General features: G+C 69.5%; 2 protein-coding genes across 2 annotated transcripts; both read left to right on the top strand.

The window, feature by feature from the left end:
• The first annotated feature begins 469 nt into the window (after positions 1-469).
• Positions 470-6,102, top strand: ATP6AP1 (ATPase H+ transporting accessory protein 1). Its single transcript, XM_089770278.1, has 10 exons — positions 470-629; positions 728-854; positions 2,525-2,599; positions 2,936-3,129; positions 3,719-3,759; positions 4,149-4,234; positions 4,632-4,879; positions 4,971-5,018; positions 5,217-5,451; positions 5,603-6,102. The coding sequence occupies exons 1-10, from the start codon at positions 538-540 to the stop codon at positions 5,810-5,812; spliced, it is 1,356 nt and encodes a 451-aa protein (XP_089626404.1). The 5' UTR covers positions 470-537; the 3' UTR covers positions 5,813-6,102.
• Positions 6,103-8,495: 2,393 nt separating this feature from the next.
• FAM50A (family with sequence similarity 50 member A) lies at positions 8,496-15,016 on the top strand. Its single transcript, XM_089770277.1, has 13 exons — positions 8,496-8,650; positions 8,811-8,895; positions 9,066-9,165; positions 11,222-11,379; positions 11,529-11,605; positions 11,854-11,920; positions 12,080-12,141; positions 12,702-12,778; positions 13,330-13,384; positions 13,640-13,688; positions 13,820-13,890; positions 14,604-14,714; positions 14,871-15,016. Exons 1-13 carry the CDS (start codon positions 8,540-8,542, stop codon positions 14,877-14,879), a joined length of 1,032 nt encoding a protein of 343 aa, XP_089626403.1. The 5' UTR covers positions 8,496-8,539; the 3' UTR covers positions 14,880-15,016.
• Positions 15,017-16,123: the final 1,107 nt, after the last annotated feature.

Genomic DNA, 16,123 nt, shown 5'->3' on the forward strand with positions numbered 1-16,123 from the left:
AGAGAGCGCCAGGGCGGGGTTTCCCGCGCGGCCATTGGCGGAGAGAGAGCGCGCCAGGGCGGGGTTTCCCGCGCGGCCATTGGCGGAGAGAGAGCGCCAGGGCGGGGTTTCCCGCGCGGCCATTGGCGGAGAGAGAGCGCCAGGGCGGGGTTTCTCGCGCGGCCATTGGCGGAGAGAGAGCGCCAGGGCGGGGTTTCCCGCGCGGCCATTGGCGGAGAGAGCGCCAGGGCGGGGTTTCCCGCGCGGCCATTGGCGGAGAGAGAGCGCCAGGGCGGGGTTTCCCGCGCGGCCATTGGCGGAGAGAGAGCGCCAGGGCGGGGTTTCCCGCGCGGCCATTGGCGGAGAGAGAGCGCCAGGGCGGGGTTTCCCGCGCGGCCATTGGCGGAGAGAGAGCGCCAGGGCGGGGTTTCCCGCGCGGCCATTGGCGGAGAGAGAGCGCCAGGGCGGGGTTTCCCGCGCGGCCATTGGCGGAGCCCGGCGGGGGCGGGTCGCTGACTGACAAGGCCGGGCCGGACCCGGGTGGGGACAGGGCCTAAGATGGCGGCGCTGCGGCTGCTCCTGGCGGGGCTGGCGGCGTTGGCGGCGGCGCGCGCCGGGCGGGTCCCGCTGCTGGGCTGGTCCGGCCGCAGGTGGGGGCGGGGCCGGGGCGCGCGGGGCTGGGGGCGGGGGGCGCGCGGGGGGGCGCTGGGGGCGGGGCCTGCACTAACCCTGCCCCTGCTGCCCCCAGCGCCCTGTGGCCCCCCCCGGCCGAGCGCTACGAGGGGCAGGTGGTCGGCGCGGCCCAGCTGAGCGCGCTGCTCGGCCCGGCGCTGGAGCGGGGCCCCCGCAACGTCCTGCTCTTCCTGCAGGACAAGGTGAGACCCCCCCGCGGCGCGCCGGCCCCCCCGCCCGCCCGCTGTGCGCTCCCCCCCGCGGCGCGCCGGCCCCCCCGCCCGCCCGCTGTGCGCCCCCCCCCGCGGCGCGCCGGCCCGCCCCCCCCTCCCCCCCTCCCCCGCGCCGCCCCCCCCCGCCCCCCCCCCCCCCCCCGCCCGCTGTGCGCTCCCCCCCCGCGGCGCCCCGGCCCCCCCCCCCCCGCCCGCTGTGCGCTCCCCCCCGCGGCGCGCCGGCCCCCCCCCCCGCCCGCTGTGCGCTCCCCCCCGCGGCGCGCCGGCCCCCCCCCCCGCCCGCTGTGCGCTCCCCCCCCCCGCGCCGGCCCCCCCCCCCCCCGCCCGCTGTGCGCCCCCCCCCCCGCGCCCCCCCCCCCCCCCCCGCTGTGCGCCCCCCCCCCCCGCCCGCTGTGCGCTCCCCCCCCCCGCCGCCCCCCCCCCCCCCGCCCGCCGCCCCCCCCCCCGCCCGCTGTGCGCTCCCCCCCCCCCCGCCCGCTGTGCGCTCCCCCCCCCCGCCCGCTGTGCGCTCCCCCCCCCCGCCCCCCCCCCCGCTGTGCGCTCCCCCCCCGCGGCGCGCCGGCTCCCCCCCCCCGCCCGCTGTGCGCTCCCCCCCCGCGGCGCGCCGGCCCCCCCCCCCGCCCGCTGTGCGCTCCCCCCCCGCCCGCTGTGCGCTCCCCCCCCGCGGCGCGCCGGCCCCCCCCCCGCCCGCTGTGCGCTCCCCCCCCCCGCGGCGCGCCGGCCCCCCCCCCCGCCCGCTGTGCGCTCCCCCCCGCGGCGCGCCGGCCCCCCCCCCCGCCCGCTGTGCGCCCCCCCCCGCGGCGCCGCCCCCCCCCCCCCCGCCCGCTGTGCGCTCCCCCCCCGCGGCGCGCCGGCCCCCCCCCCCGCCCGCTGTGCGCTCCCCCCCCGCGGCGCCCCGGCCCCCCCCCCCGCCCGCTGTGCGCTCCCCCCCCCGCGGCGCCCCGGCCCCCCCCCCCGCCCGCTGTGCGCTCCCCCCCCCCGCCCCGGCCCCCCGCCCGCCCCCCCCCGCCCCGCGCCCCCCCCCCCCGCCCGCCGCGCCCGCCGGCTCCCCCCCCCCGCGGCTCCCCCCCCGCCCGCCCCCCCCCGCCCGCTGTGCGCTCCCCCCCCGCGGCGCGCCGGCCCCCCCCCCCCCCGCTGTGCGCTCCCCCCCCCCCCCGCCCCCCCTGTGGCCCCCCGCCCCCCGCCCGCCCTCCCCCCCCGCCGCGCCGGCCCCCCCCGCGCGCGCCGCCCCCCCCCCCCCCCGCCCGCTGTGCGCTCCCCCCCGGCGGCCCGCCGGCCCCCCCCGCCCGCCGCCGCTCCCCCCCGCGCGCCCCGGCCCCCCCCCGCCCCCCCGGCCCCCCCGCCCGCTGTGGCGCCCCCCCCCCCCCCCCGCCCGCGGCGTGCCGGCCCCCCGTAGTCTCAAGGTTCCTCCATCGGGTTGGGCAGCAGCCCTGTGGCTTGCTACTGTGTGGGGAGGGGTCTGTTCCTCCCACCCCTCCTGCATCCTCACTCAAGAGGCAGGGAGCCCAGTCTCTCACATCCTGCGACTAGTGACTCATCTGCCTGCGAGATTCCCCCCCCGAATACCTGCGTCTAGTTCCACGGGGAGGGGATGAGCCGGGGGCCCTCGAGTGCCTGTTAACACCCTCTCACCCCCCCAGCTCAGCCTGGAAGATTTCACAGCATACGGGGGTGTCTTTGGCAACAAGCCCGACAGCGCCTTCCCCAACCTGGAGGTAAGCGGGGGCTGCTGGTCGAGGGTGAGGAGCTGAGGGGGAATGGGGCTTGTGGTGCCTGCAGGGGCCTAGGGGGATAGTGGAGACTCAAGGTTGTGGGGGGGGCTCTTGGGATCTATGGGGCCTGAGGTTTGTGGTAGGGTCAGAGGGCACTGGAGGTCGCAAGGGCACTGGGGGGGAAGATATTTGGGGGGCTCTGAGGGTCAGCAGGGCCTGAGGGTTGTGGTTGTGGCACAGAGTGTTGGAGACTGCGGGAGCAGTACAGGTCTGCTGAGGTCTCTGGGGGTTGGGTGCCTGACTGAGTCTTTTTCTCTCCCCCCGCACCCCTCACCCCAGAGTGCCCTGACAGGGGCCCCATCCACCTTGGTGCTTCCAGCTGTGCAGGGCATGGCTGCTGCAGGCGTCCTGGGGCTTCTGAAGGAGAAGCTGGGGCTGAGCCCCCTACACGTGGAGCCAGGTACCCTGCGGGAGCTGCGCCTCAACGCCAGCGTGCCCACCCTGCTCTTGGTGCGGCTGCCCTACGCAGCCAGGTACGTACCCTCGCCCCCATTGCTGCTGCTGCGCTACATCATTGGGTACCTACCCCACGCCCTCTCACACCCTGCCCAGGTTCCCCGCCCTGCCTGCTGGCCTGGCTTCGGGCGCAGCTGCCTGCATCCAACCCCTGGCGAGTGTGGATGCCATGTGTCACGGAGTGGGAGGAAGGCCTGCACCTCCACACACAGCCAGATGTGAGATTCAGCCAGCAAGCAGGACAGAAAGTTTATTCGTTGACAGGGTCACAGTGTAGCACAGACTTGTTGTTACAGAAACAGTCAGTACAGCCTATCTTGGGGCAAGGGAACCCAGAGCCAAGCTCCCCAGGCCAGCTAGACTTCCCCCTCTGACACAGTCACTACAGAGCAGCACAGGACAGTTGGAATCACACACAGCATTACAAAGTAAACAAGGAACACAAAACCAGAGTGAGCGTGAGAGTGAACACAGTCCCCACTAGGGGTCACAGTGGCTGGCTGAGTTGGGGAGACGCAGGCTGGATGCCGGGGCATGGGCATGGGCCGGGCATGGGGGTGGCAAGGGTGTGATGCCTCCCAGTGACATTCTGCTCTTTGTCCTTAGCTCCAGCCTCATGGCCCCGAAGGAGGCGCTGACAAGTAATGGTGAGTCTGTCCCCCCAGGCCCCGTGGCTGGCTCTGCTGCCCCGATGTTTTCCCCCCCCATGGCTGGTTAAATTGGCATCACGCCTGCCGCAAGGACCTTGGCTTCCCTGACTGGCTCTGTTCCCTCTGTGCAGTTCTCTAGGGCCGGGTCCTCTAGAGTCCTGCCCCCCTAGGCTGGGTCTGCCTGCTCAGGCCCTCAGCTTCCCCTTATTGGTTCTGCTCCCACCCTCAGGCCCCTGATTGCCCATGGTTGGGTCCCCCTGGAGTCCTGTCTCCTCCCCCCCCTTTCCCACCACAGCTGAGGGAGGGTCTTGATGGGCGGGAGGAGGGGGTTCAGTATCTCTGTCCCAGGGTGGGCAGGGCTGTTACCCCTGACGTTTCTCCCCCAGATGAGATCATCGGGCAGGTGCTGAGTGCCCTGAAGGATGAGGACGTGCCCTACACGGCATTGCTGACAGCCGGGGGCCCGTCACGGGTAGGTCCCTCTAGGCCACCCCTGAGCTGAATGAAGGTCGTTCCATGCACCAGTTTGGCAGCCGTGTGTGACACACCATCTCTGTCTCGGCGTACAACTGCTGGAGCCAAGGGGCTTGGGATGGGGCAGAGGGGAGGTTGTGGGCTCTGGGGAGTGGGCTGGCTTGAGGGACGTGGGGTGCAGGAGTGTGTTCCAGAACTGCTGCCAGGAGAAAGACCTCCCCCAGCGCGCACTCTCCCTGCCTTGGCTGCTCCTGTATAGGGGCCCAGAGGGAGCAACTCCCCAGGCTACAGCAGGGTTCTGGGTGGCACTTAATAGGCAGCTGCATGGCCATGCAGCTAATAGGGGGGGCTTCATGGTCCCCCCCGACACCCCTGAGCTCACTCCTCCTTCCTAGGTTCTCCGGGATGTCACTGCGGTGGCCCCTGAGGGGGTGGGCCGCCAGCTGCTGCAGAAGGCCAGCACAGTGCCAGCGCAGCCCCCGCCAGTGCGGTACCCCCAGACCGGCGTGCCCCAGATCCTCTTCTGGGCCCGCAACTTCTCAGTGGGTCAGGGCAGCAAGTGGGTGGACCTGACGCCCTTGACATTCGGGACAGAGGCTTCTGTGGATGTGAGCAGCTCATTCTGGAACTCCACTGACTCCCGGTGAGAAGGACTGTGCATCGGGAGTGGGGGAGACAGGGCTGGGGGGGGGGCGGGATGACTGTTGGGGTGACTGTTTCCTTTCCTCCCGCAGGCTGGTACTGAAGTATGACAATGTTCTGGGGGCTCCTCTGACTGTCACGTGAGTGGGGGGGGTCTCTTTGGCTGGGGTTTCAGGGTGACATGCAAGGGGAAGGCTTTGGCTGGGGCATAATGGGCAGAGGTTTCAGATTGGTGGGGTCTCTGGCCCTGGGGAGGCAGCTGGCTGAGGGTGCTGTGGGGGGGGGAGGGAGGGCTTGCCTTCTGGGTGGCTGGCTGAGCCATGGCCCCCGTTCCCTAGGTTCCACATGACCAGCCGGTGGTTCCCTGTCTCGGGCCGGGATTGGTTCCAGCTGAATCACCTGGAGCTGGCAGTGCCCTCAGTCCGGTCCACCATGTTCAACGCCTCACAGGTGACGGCCCCTCGCAACTACTCCTGGCGCTGCGCCCACCTCAGCAGCCTGTCTGCCTTTGGCGCTGGCCTGGTGCCCTTCCGCCTCAGCCCTGCCTGGGGGGTGTTGCTGCAGGATGTGCAGGTACCAGCGGGGAGCCAGGGTGCCTGGTTCTCTCCCTGCTCGGGAAAGGGGGGAGGTGGCTGGGAGCCAGGATGCCTGGGTTCTCTCCTGGCTCTGGAGGAGGCTTGGGAGGCTGGGAACGCAGCCACATCTAACCCTCATCCTCTCCCAGCTGCAGGCGTTCAACGTGACAGGCCTGCGGTTCTCCTCTGCCAACGACTGCGCTGGGTTCTTTGCGCCAGGCACCTGGATGGGGCTGCTCACGGCCCTGCTGCTTGGGGCTGGCTTCGCCTGTGGCCTGCACGTGCTGCTGGGCCTCCGCACCATGGACCGCTTTGATGACCCAAAGGGGACGCCCCTGGCCGTGCCCCAGGGCGAGTAGGGCAGGGCGTAGCCTCTGGGGCCTGCTCCCCAGCCCCTCTATTCAGCTGGGCCCCCAACCTCTCTCCCTACGGCCTGCTTCCAGCTGCACATCTCTCCATCCTCCCTTCCGCAGCATGATCCCTGAGGGGGCCAGTCTTCCCAGGGTTGGGATCCCCATTTTTTCTGTCCCCTCCTGTGGGGGATGCTGTGGCCTGGCCCTGTGTGGGCAGAGCCACCCCTCCCCGGGCCTCCTAAACCCTTATTTATTGGTGGCTCTGTGCCCCTCCTCAATAAAGTGTCTGGGCCTGAGTTTGTCTGCCTGTCTGTGTGGGAGCCAGGAGCAGGGAGGGGAGAGACTGGATGGAGGTGGAGGATCCTAGTGTGGCAGCAGGCACTGGTCCTGGGGGGGAGGCTGCCTGTGCTGTGGTGTTGGTGAGGGGTGAAGGGGCTGTGGCAGAGGGCTCTGGTCCAGGTGGGTCTGGGTTAACTGGTTTTGTGGTGCAGAGGAAGAGCCCCCTCCCCTCACCCTGAGCATGGCTGGGTGGCCCTGTTGTAACCCCCACCCTCCCATATGGAACTGCCTATGTACTCCCCAGGCTGCACCCTGCTATTGCACCCCCAGGGACCCTCTGCACCTCTAGTCCCCCATTGTACCCTCTGGGTCCCTACCTGGGTGGTCCATGGGATGTGGAGCAGCCCGTCTGTGGGAGGGCTGCTTTGGTGGTAGAGTGGTCCACAGAGGATGGAGACTTGGTTGGGAGTAGAGGGGCAGGGGCCCCTATCTCCTGTGCCTCAGCTGCATAAATGCTTTGGGCTCCCTAAGGTGCCCTCTGAGTCCATGGGACCCAGCTGAAGTAGGAAGGTTTAGTTGATCCCCTAATTCCTCATGGCCAATGAGCTGGGGGCCACAGCCCAGGGAGCACTTGAGGGGCTGGTACAGGGGCAGCATGTTGCTCCATTCTCGCTGCCCTTGGCCCCCGGCCAGCTGGTGAAGATGCTGCTGTACAGGGAGTTAACCAGGTATTTGGATTTCAAGGTGGTGGAAGGGAGTTTTGTCTGGGAAGGGGAGGTGGTGCACAAGGAGCCAGGCATCCAGTGAATCATTGGGTGGGGGGGCAGGGGGACCAGCTCTCTGAACTCTGCATAGCCCCCACTGACCTTCGTGCATAGCTCATCTTTCTGCCGGCCCCCCCATCGGGGAGGAGAGGAGGTTCCCAGACAGAAAGCTCAATACGGGACTGTCCGGTGGTGACCCTTGTGGGGGATGGGAGCTGGGGGCGGTAAGTGGCTGGAGGCTGGATCCATTCTAATGTGACTCGGCCCAAGGCACTCAGTGATTTTGGGGGTTCCTGGCTAGATTACCTATTACATCCAAAGGGGGCTCTGGTTTGTAAGGGTATTCTCCTGGTAGCTGTGGAGGGTGAGGGGCCCTCGAGTCCATGGCTGCCCCAGGCCTCCTGCCAAGGGAGGGCTTATCTGCCCCCCAAGCCTAGTTCCCAGCGCCAGTTTGGGAGGCTGGGCTGCGGGCTGAATTCCTGTACCCCAAGTGGCACAACAGATCTGGGAATGGTTGTGGGTTGTCCTTGACAGAGCCCCACGCAGCTGGGGTCAGGAATGAGACAGAAAATTGTCGTCTTGCCTCTCTGTGACTCTCTGGGGCACCCGTGCATCCAATGCTGCGTGCAGAAGTGGGTCCCAGCCCAAAACAGATGTTCAGGAAAGGGTGGGGGTTAGGGACCCCTGCCATATGCAGAGAGATTAACAAGACTGGGCCCTTGCAATTTAGAGAGGCGGAGACTAAGGGCAGGTAGCTAGGGTGGGCAGGGGGAAAGTGAACACAAGTGTTTTACTTCTCCCACAGCAGGGGAACTAGGGGTCACCAAATGAAATTAATAGGCAGCAGGTTTAACACAACGCACCGTTAACCTGTGGAACTCCTTGCCCGAGGATGGAGGACAGGTCCATGGCTGGCTCGTCCCACACTGGCCAGGGATCACTGGATATGGGGCTGGGACGCGGGGGGCTGCGCTGGAGGAAGTGACCCCCCCCCCCCGCTCTGGCCAGCTGGGCCCCCCCTTGGCGTTCAGAGGAAACGGGTAGGCGGGGCTACCCGGGAAGGGGCGGGGTCGCGCTCCCAGAAGCCTCTGCGCTACCATCAATGTGCATAAAGGGGCGGAGCCAGGCGGCTGCGCTGCGTCTCTCGGCGGCGGCGCGGGCGGGTGACGTCACGTCAGCTGCGAGCTGCGGAGCTGCGAGGAGTCCGGCTGGGAGCGAGCCCGGGACCCTCCCGCGTCACCGCCGCGTCACCGCCGGGGCTTCCCCCGGGACCCCCCCCGACACCGCGTCACCGCCGGGGCTTCCCCCGGGACCCCCCCTCCCCCCCGCGTCACCGCCGGGGCTTCCCCCGGGACCCCCGCGTCACCCCCGGGACCCCCCTCCCCTCCCCGCGTCACCGCCGGGGCTTCCCCCGGGACCCCCCCTCCCCTCCCCGCGTCACCGCCGGGGCTTCCCCCGGGACCCCCCCTCCCCTCCCCGCGTCACCGCCGGGACCCCCCCCCCGACACCGCGTCACCGCCGGGGCTTCCCCCGGGACCCCCCCCCGACACCGCGTCACCGCCGGGACCCCCCCTCCCCCCCCCCGCTTCACCGCCGGGGCTTCCCCCGGGCTCCCCCCCCCCCGCGTCACCGCCGGGCTTCCCCCGGGACCCCGCGACCCCCCCCCCGTGTCACCACCAGGCCCCCCGACATGGCGCAGTACAAGGGGGCGGCCAGCGAGGCCGGCAGGGCCCTGCAGCTGATGAAGAAGCGGGAACGGCAGCGGGAACACATGGAGCAGATGCGGCAGCGCATCGCTGAGGTGGGGGGGGCTGCGGGGACAGGCATGGGGCTCCAGGAGGGACTCTGGAGGGCAGGGGAGGTGCAGGGGGAGCAGCAGGAGGCAGAAGGGGGAAAGGGCAGAGTCCCATGGCTAAGCCCCCCCCATTGACAAGCTGTTCTCCCTGGTCCCCTCCCCGCAGGAGAATATCATGAAGTCGAACATCGATAAGAAATTCTCCGCTCATTACGATGCGGTGGAGGCAGAACTGAAATCCAGCACTGTGGGTGAGTGGGGGCCCCTCCTCCCCAAGGCGGGAGTGAACCCAGGCCTCTGGGCTCCCAACTGCTCTAACTGCTACCTAACACTGCCCTTATGCTGCGGGAGGACCCAGGGGTCTGGGCTGCCCCATCCCAGTCACTAGATGTGCTGGGGGCCTGACTCCTCTGCCCCCCAGGTCTGGTGACACTGACTGACATGAAGGCCAAGCAGGAGGCGCTGGTGAAGGAGCGTGAGAAGCAGCTGGCCAAGAAGGAGCAGTGCAAGGAGCTGCAGCTGTGAGTTGGGTGGGGGGCCAGTGGTCAGGTCTCCTCTATGGCTGGGAATGTGCCCGTTGGCACCATTAACCAGCACGCTTGCGCTCACCCCCAACCTTTAAAAGCTGCCCCCCGGAGCACCGGCTCCCAGGGAGGCCCCAGCCCCCGCTGTCTTAAAAGCTACCCCCGGAGCACCGGCTCCCAGGGAGGCCCCAGCCCCCGCTGTCTTAAAAGCTGCCCCCCGGAGCACCGGCTCCCAGGGAGGCCCCAGCCCCCGCTGTCTTAAAAGCTGCCCCCCGGAGCACCGGCTCCCAGGGAGGCCCCAGCCCCTGCTGTCTTAAAAGCTGCCCCCCGGAGCACCGGCTCCCAGGGAGGCCCCAGCCCCCGCTGTCTTAAAAGCTGCCCCCCGGAGCACCGGCTCCCAGGGAGGCCCCAGCCCCCGCTGTCTTAAAAGCTGCCCCCCGGAGCACCGGCTCCCAGGGAGGCCCCAGCCCCCGCTGTCTTAAAAGCTGCCCCCCGGAGCACCGGCTCCCAGGGAGGCCCCAGCCCCCGCTGTCTTAAAAGCTGCCCCCCGGAGCACCGGCTCCCAGGGAGGCCCCAGCCCCCGCTGTCTTAAAAGCTGCCCCCCGGAGCACCGGCTCCCAGGGAGGCCCCAGCCCCCGCTGTCTTAAAAGCTGCCCCCCGGAGCACCGGCTCCCAGGGAGGCCCCAGCCCCCACTGTCTTAAAAGCTGCCCCCTGGAGCACCGGCTCCCAGGGAGGCCCCAGCCCCCGCTGTCTTAAAAGCTGCCCCTCCGAGCACCGGCTCCCAGGGAGGCCCCAGCCCCCGCTGTCTTAAAAGCTGCCCCCCGGAGCACCGGCTCCCAGGGAGGCCCCAGCCCCCGCTGTCTTAAAAGCTGCCCCCTGGAGCACCGGCTCCCAGGGAGGCCCCAGCCCCCGCTGTCTTAAAAGCTGCCCCCCGGAGCACCGGCTCCCAGGGAGGCCCCAGCCCCCGCTGTTTTAAAAGCTGCCCCCTGGAGCACCGGCTCCCAGGGAGGCCCCAGCCCCCGCTGTCTTAAAAGCTGCCCCCTGGAGCACCGGCTCCCAGGGAGGCCCCAGCCCCCGCTGTCTTAAAAGCTGCCCCCCGGAGCACCGGCTCCCAGGGAGGCCCCAGCCCCCGCTGTCTTAAAAGCTGCCCCCCGGAGCACTGGCTCCCAGGGAGGCCCCAGCCCCCGCTGTTTTAAAAGCTGCCCCCTGGAGCACCGGCTCCCAGGGAGGCCCCAGCCCCCGCTGTCTTAAAAGCTGCCCCCCGGAGCACCGGCTCCGAGGGAGGCCCCAGCCCCCGCTGTCTTAAAAGCTGCCCCTCCGAGCACCGGCTCCCAGGGAGGCCCCAGCCCCCGCTGTCTTAAAAGCTGCCCCTCCGAGCACCGGCTCCCAGGGAGGCCCCAGCCCCCGCTGTCTTAAAAGCTGCCCCCTGGAGCACCGGCTCCCAGGGAGGCCCCAGCCCCCGCTGTCTTAAAAGCTGCCCCTGGAGCACCGGCTCCCAGGGAGGCCCCAGCCCCCGCTGTCTTAAAAGCTGCCCCCTGGAGCACCGGCTCCCAGGGAGGCCCCAGCCCCCGCTGTCTTAAAAGCTGCCCCCTGGAGCACCGGCTCCCAGGGAGGCCCCAGCCCCCGCTGTCTTAAAAGCTGCCCCCCGGAGCACCGGCTCCCAGGGAGGCCCCAGCCCCCGCTGTTTTAAAAGCTGCCCCCTGGAGCACCGGCTCCCAGGGAGGCCCCAGCCCCCGCTGTCTTAAAAGCTGCCCCCCGGAGCACCGGCTCCCAGGGAGGCCCCAGCCCCCGCTGTTTTAAAAGCTGCCCCTCCGAGCACCGGCTCCTGCGGAAGCCCTCCCAGCTTCCCGCCTGGCCCCCACACGTAAACGTGGAACTGCTGTAGATTGAAGCAGTTACATGCTTGCAGCCCCTGATCAAGTCTGGGGCGGCCCTTTGTAAGGGGGCATCTCCCCCCATATGGGGGCTGTCATTGGGCTGGTCCGCCTCTGCCATGGGGCAAGACTCCCTGGCCTGAGCCTGCCCCCCACCCCCATCGGGCGTTGCCCCCAGGAAGCTAGAGCGGCTGCGGGAGCGGGAGCGCAAGCAGGAGCAGAAGCGGAAGATTTCCAGCCTCTCCTTCACCCTGGACGAGGAGGACGAGGAGGAGGAGGAGGACGAGGAGGAGGAAGAGCAGCCGGAGGAGGAGGAGCCAGAGCTGGACAAAGAGGGTGAGGGGGGCGCAGGACAGCGAGCCCACGCGGGGTGGAGGCGAGAGACTGAGGGAGGAGATGGTGCCTGGGTAATAAGAGCTGCTGTAGAGGCAACAGCAGGGAGGCTGGTGGCAGTAGGGGGGTTCTCATTCCTTTTCTCCCCACAGAGCTGCCCCCCAAAAAGCGCAAATTGGGAAAAAATCCAGATGTGGACACCAGTTTCCTTCCAGATCGGGACCGTGAGGTATGGTCCCTCCCACACTCAGCTGGGAATGCCCGGCCTGGCCCAGCCCCCATAGCTCAGCCCTCCCCAGCCAGGACCGCTAGGTATGGCCCTTTCCTCCCCCCACAGCTCCTCTGCCGCAGCCCCTTCCCTTTGCCCCCAGCTAGGCCCGGCCCCTCCCCTCCCAGCCAGGTCACTCAGCACAGGCACCACCCCCCGTGCTACGTGTTGCCCTCCCCAGTGATCCCCCAGTTGTGCTGTGCCCCCAGGAGGAGGAGAACCGCCTGCGTGAGGAGCTGCGCCAGGAGTGGGAGGCCAAGCAAGAAAAGATCAAGAGTATGTGACCAGGGCAACTGCCTGCTGCTAGGTCTGTGGGGAGGGCGAAGGGAACTGGGAACTGTTACTGGGTTTGGGGGGGCAGGGAGGTGGGTGGGATGTTAAGGCCAGGTGGAGTGGGTAGGACTGCCACCCCCAGTGACCCATGTCTCTCTATAGGCGAGGAGATTGAAATCACCTTCAGCTACTGGGACGGCTCTGGCCACCGGCGCACAGTCAAGGTGGGTGTGGAGGGGGGCAGCAGAGGAACAGAGGGGAGGAGAAGGGCTGATGTGGCTGAGATGGGGGGAGGAGAGGCTGTCGGGGGCCGGGGCGGGGGGCACAGAAGGGGGCAGGAGAGGCGGTCGGGGGGGGGAACAGAAGGGGGCAGGAGAGGCTGTCGGGGGCCGGGGCAGGGGAAACAGGAGGGGGCAGGAGAGGCGGTCGGGGGGGGAACAGGAGGGGGCAGGAGAGGCGGTCGGGGGGGAACAGGAGGGGGGAGGAGAGGCGGTCGGGGGGGAACAGGAGGGGGCAGGAGAGGCTGTCGGGGGCCGGGGCGGGGGGCACAGAAGGGGGTAGGAGAGGCTGTCGGGGGCCGGGGCGGGGGGCACAGAAGGGGGCAGGAGAGGCTGTCGGGGGCCGGGGCGGGGGAAACAGGAGGGGGCAGGAGAGGCGGTCGGGGGGGAACAGGAGGGGGGAGGAGAGGCGGTCGGGGGGGAACAGGAGGGGGCAGGAGAGGCGGTCGGGGGGGGAACAGGAGGGGGGAGGAGCCGAGCTCCAGCCCTGACCTGGTTCCCCCCAGATGAAGAAGGGGAACACCATGCAGCAGTTCCTGCAGAAAGCCCTCGAGATCCTACGCAAGGACTTCAGTGAGCTCAGGTAGGTCGGGGGGCCTGGGAGGGTTGTGAGGGGCATGCGGAGGGCCGTGCACAGGCCATGGGGGGCATGGGGAGGGGCATGCGGAGGGCCGTGCACAGGCCATGGGGGGCATGGGGAGGGGCATGCGGAGGGCCGTGCACAGGCCATGGGGGGCATGGGGAGGGGCATGCGGAGGGCCGTGCACAGGCCATGGGGGGCATGGGGAGGGGCATGCGGAGGGCCGTGCACAGACCATGGGGGGCATGGGGAGGGGCATGCGGAGGGCCGTGCACAGGCCATGGGGGGCATGGGGAGGGGCATGCGGAGGGCCGTGCACAGGCCATGGGGGGCATGGGGAGGGGCATGCGGAGGGCCGTGCACAGGCCATGGGGGGCATGGGGAGGGGCATGCGGAGGGCCGTGCACAGGCCATGGGGGGCATGGGGAGGGGCATGCGGAGGGCCGTGCACAGGCCATGGGGAGGGGGCCGGGCAGCGGAGGGAGCATGAGAGTGGTGGGGGATGGGGGAGTTTAAGGGTGCTGGGTGTGTGCTGAGGAGCTCCCCTCCCCCAGGTCAGCCGGTGTGGAGCAACTCATGTACATCAAGGAGGATCTGATCATCCCGCATGTAAGTATCCAAGTGTCCTCTGCTGCCCCCCCATCGGGGTGTCCCCAGGAGCGCCCTGTGCTGCAAGACATGTGCCCCCACGGCCCCAGACTCTCGTTTGTGTCCTTCCCACTCTGGAGCAGGCTAAACCCTCCTACCCCTCTGCGGGCTGCCTTGGGAAGCACAGAGGGAAACTGAGGCAGGCAGCGGTCTCAGAAAAATGACAGCAGTGCCCCTCCCCTGCTGGAGTTTAACCTTTTCCTCCTCTCCCGTCAGCATCACAGCTTCTATGACTTCATCGTGACCAAAGCGCGCGGGAAAAGTGGTGAGTGGACCCCCCCCCCGTCTCACCTGTTGGGCTGTCGGGGTGGGGGCAGGGTCTGGGTGGCCCCATTGCACTGGGGAGAGGGGTTGTCTGGGAAGGAGACACCTAACTCCTCCCCCCCCCCCCCCCAGGACCCCTCTTCAACTTCGATGTGCACGAGGACGTGAGACTCCTCAGCGATGCCACTGTGGAGAAGGACGAGGTGAGGCGGGCACGTCTGCGGCCCCCCCCCCGGCCCGCCATGCTACCCAGCCTTTCCCCAGCCCCATTGGGCTGCCCATCCCCCACCCGGGCCCCCAGCCGTGCCGGGCTGACCCTCCCCGTGCCCCCTCTAGGGTCCCTCCCCCCGTGGAGCCCTCCCCCCGTGCCCCCTCCCCATGCCCCGTCCCCGTGCTCCCTCTAAGGTCCCTCCCCCCGTGGAGCGCTCCCCGTGCCCCCTCTAGGGTCCCTCCGCCCGTGGAGCGCTCCCCGTGCCCCCTCCCCATGCCCCCTCTAGGGTCCCTCTCCCCGTGCCCCCTCTAGGGTCCCTCCGCCCGTGGAGCGCTCCCCGTGCCCCCTCCCCATGCCCCCTCTAGGGTCCCTCTCCCCGTGCCCCCTCTAAGGTCCCTCCCTCCGTGGAGCGCTCCCCGTGCCCCCTCTAGGGTCCCTCCGCCCGTGGAGCGCTCCCCGTGCCCGCTCCCCGTGCCTCCTCTAGGGTCCCTCCCTCCGTGGAGCGCTCCCCGTGCCCCCTCTAGGGTCCCTCCCCCCGTGGAGCGCTCCCCGTGCCCGCTCCCCGTGGAGCGTTCCCCGTGCCCCCTCTAGGGTCCCTCTCCCCGTGGAGCGCTCCCCGTGCCCCCTCTAGGGTCCCTCCCCCCGTGGAGTGCTCCCCGTGCCCCCTCCCCGTGCCCGCTCTGAGCTCCACTCCGCTGTCCCCAGTCGCACGCCGGGAAGGTGGTCCTGCGGAGCTGGTACGAGAAGAACAAGCACATCTTCCCAGCCAGCCGCTGGGAGCCCTACGACCCCGAGAAGAAATGGGACAAATACACGGTGAGGAGCCGCTGCCCGTGGGGGCTGGGAGGGGGTGACTGTGTCGGGGGGTGGGGGGGGGCTGGAGGGACTCCATGGCTCTGGGGGGGCGACCCTTGGCCACCCCTAAGTCTGTCTCTGTCTCTCTCTCTCTCTCTCTCTCTTCCCCCACCCCAGATCCGGTGAGCGACGCCTGCCCTGCCCTGGATCCTGCCCCTGGACCAGCCCCCTTGTGCTACCTCCCCTGTGTGGGGTGGGTCGCTCGGTTTCACCCCCAATTCCCTCCAGCCTCTGGTGCAATAAAGTGCCCCTGCTTGCCTGCCCACAGAGCTGCCTGTCGGGGAGGGAGTGTGGCCCCCAGCCTGCCCCTGCCCGCACTGTGCTCGCATCACCCCCGCTGGGAGCCGGTTCAGGCCCCTTCCTGCGACAGCTCTGTGCTTGGGGGGGGGGGTTCCGCCATGGCTCCCTCTGGTGCAGGCTGCCAGGGCCCATCCCGCTGGGGGCAGCCCGTGTCCAGGCAGGACGGGTTCTCTGCCGTGTGACGCTGCAGCGCCCAGGGCCACCAGAGCAGGGAACAGACGGGGCAGCCCCAGCACCAGGAGCAGCCAGGACAGACCAACTTGTGGGGGGGGAGGGAGGGGGGCTGAGAACCAGGCCCCTGCCCCCCAAGCCAGGGCCCTGCCTCCTCCTTGCCTCCCAAGCCAGCCTGGACACTCACACACCAGCTCCTCCAGCCTTTGGTGTCCCCTGGTTGCCCTTCCCGCCCCCCCCCCCGCTCTGCCAGGTAAGGGCAGCGCCTGCCTAGCCAGCACCTGCCGAGGGGAGCCTCACCTGCAGGCACTGCCCTTACCTGGCTGGAGATGAGCTAGGTCGCTGCCCCGCCCCTCCAGCACCCAGGGATGCGGCCTGGCCTGGCCCGGGGCCTGCATCTCCCTCCCCACTTTCCAGGGAGAGAACCCAGGAGTCCAGCCCCCCAGCCCCCAGGGCGAGCTTATGGCTAGGCCAGGACACACAAGAGCAGCTGACCCCCCACCCCTTCCAGAGCTAACCCAGGGCCACAGCAGCCAGCAGGGCATGTCTGGATTGCCAGGCCATGGATGGGTGATTCCCCCCGGAGCGGGGGCACCACCCCAGCTCTGAGGTGACGCTGCTCCGCTGCACGGCTCTGAGCCAGAGGGGCTGGGTTAGGGGCGCTGTCCCTGCTCACTTAGAAATGGGGCCCGGAGAGGATCACAGCGCGGGTGCAGCAAGTGGCGAAGGGAAGCAAAGGCCAGCAGGAGCTGCCTGTGCCGCAGAGAAGGTCTGAAGGTGGATCTGGAAGGCCCTCGACGGGCAAAGCTGCCAGTGCAGCAAGGGCAGCCGTGGCCAGTTGGTCAGTAGGCGAGAAGGGCCGGAGGGAAGGTTTCCGATGCCCTGCCCTTAGCGGGCGT

Source organism: Pelodiscus sinensis, chromosome 18 (assembly GCF_052426305.1).
Source record: "Pelodiscus sinensis isolate ZL-2025 chromosome 18, ASM5242630v1, whole genome shotgun sequence".
Classification (NCBI taxonomy): Eukaryota; Metazoa; Chordata; order Testudines; family Trionychidae; genus Pelodiscus; species Pelodiscus sinensis.

Bases quoted from the DNA above. Each gene is read 5' to 3' on its own strand.
- FAM50A (XM_089770277.1), top strand. From the start codon at position 8,540: ATGGCGCAGTACAAGGGGGCGGCCAGCGAGGCCGGCAGGGCCCTGCAG. The intron at 9,166-11,221 runs GTGAGTTGGGTG...CGTTGCCCCCAG, and splicing joins CAGTGCAAGGAGCTGCAGCT to GAAGCTAGAGCGGCTGCGGG. The intron at 13,385-13,639 runs GTAAGTATCCAA...CTCTCCCGTCAG, and splicing joins AGGATCTGATCATCCCGCAT to CATCACAGCTTCTATGACTT.
- ATP6AP1 (XM_089770278.1), top strand. From the start codon at position 538: ATGGCGGCGCTGCGGCTGCTCCTGGCGGGGCTGGCGGCGTTGGCGGCG. The intron at 2,600-2,935 runs GTAAGCGGGGGC...CCCTCACCCCAG, and splicing joins GCGCCTTCCCCAACCTGGAG to AGTGCCCTGACAGGGGCCCC. The intron at 3,130-3,718 runs GTACGTACCCTC...CTTTGTCCTTAG, and splicing joins CGGCTGCCCTACGCAGCCAG to CTCCAGCCTCATGGCCCCGA.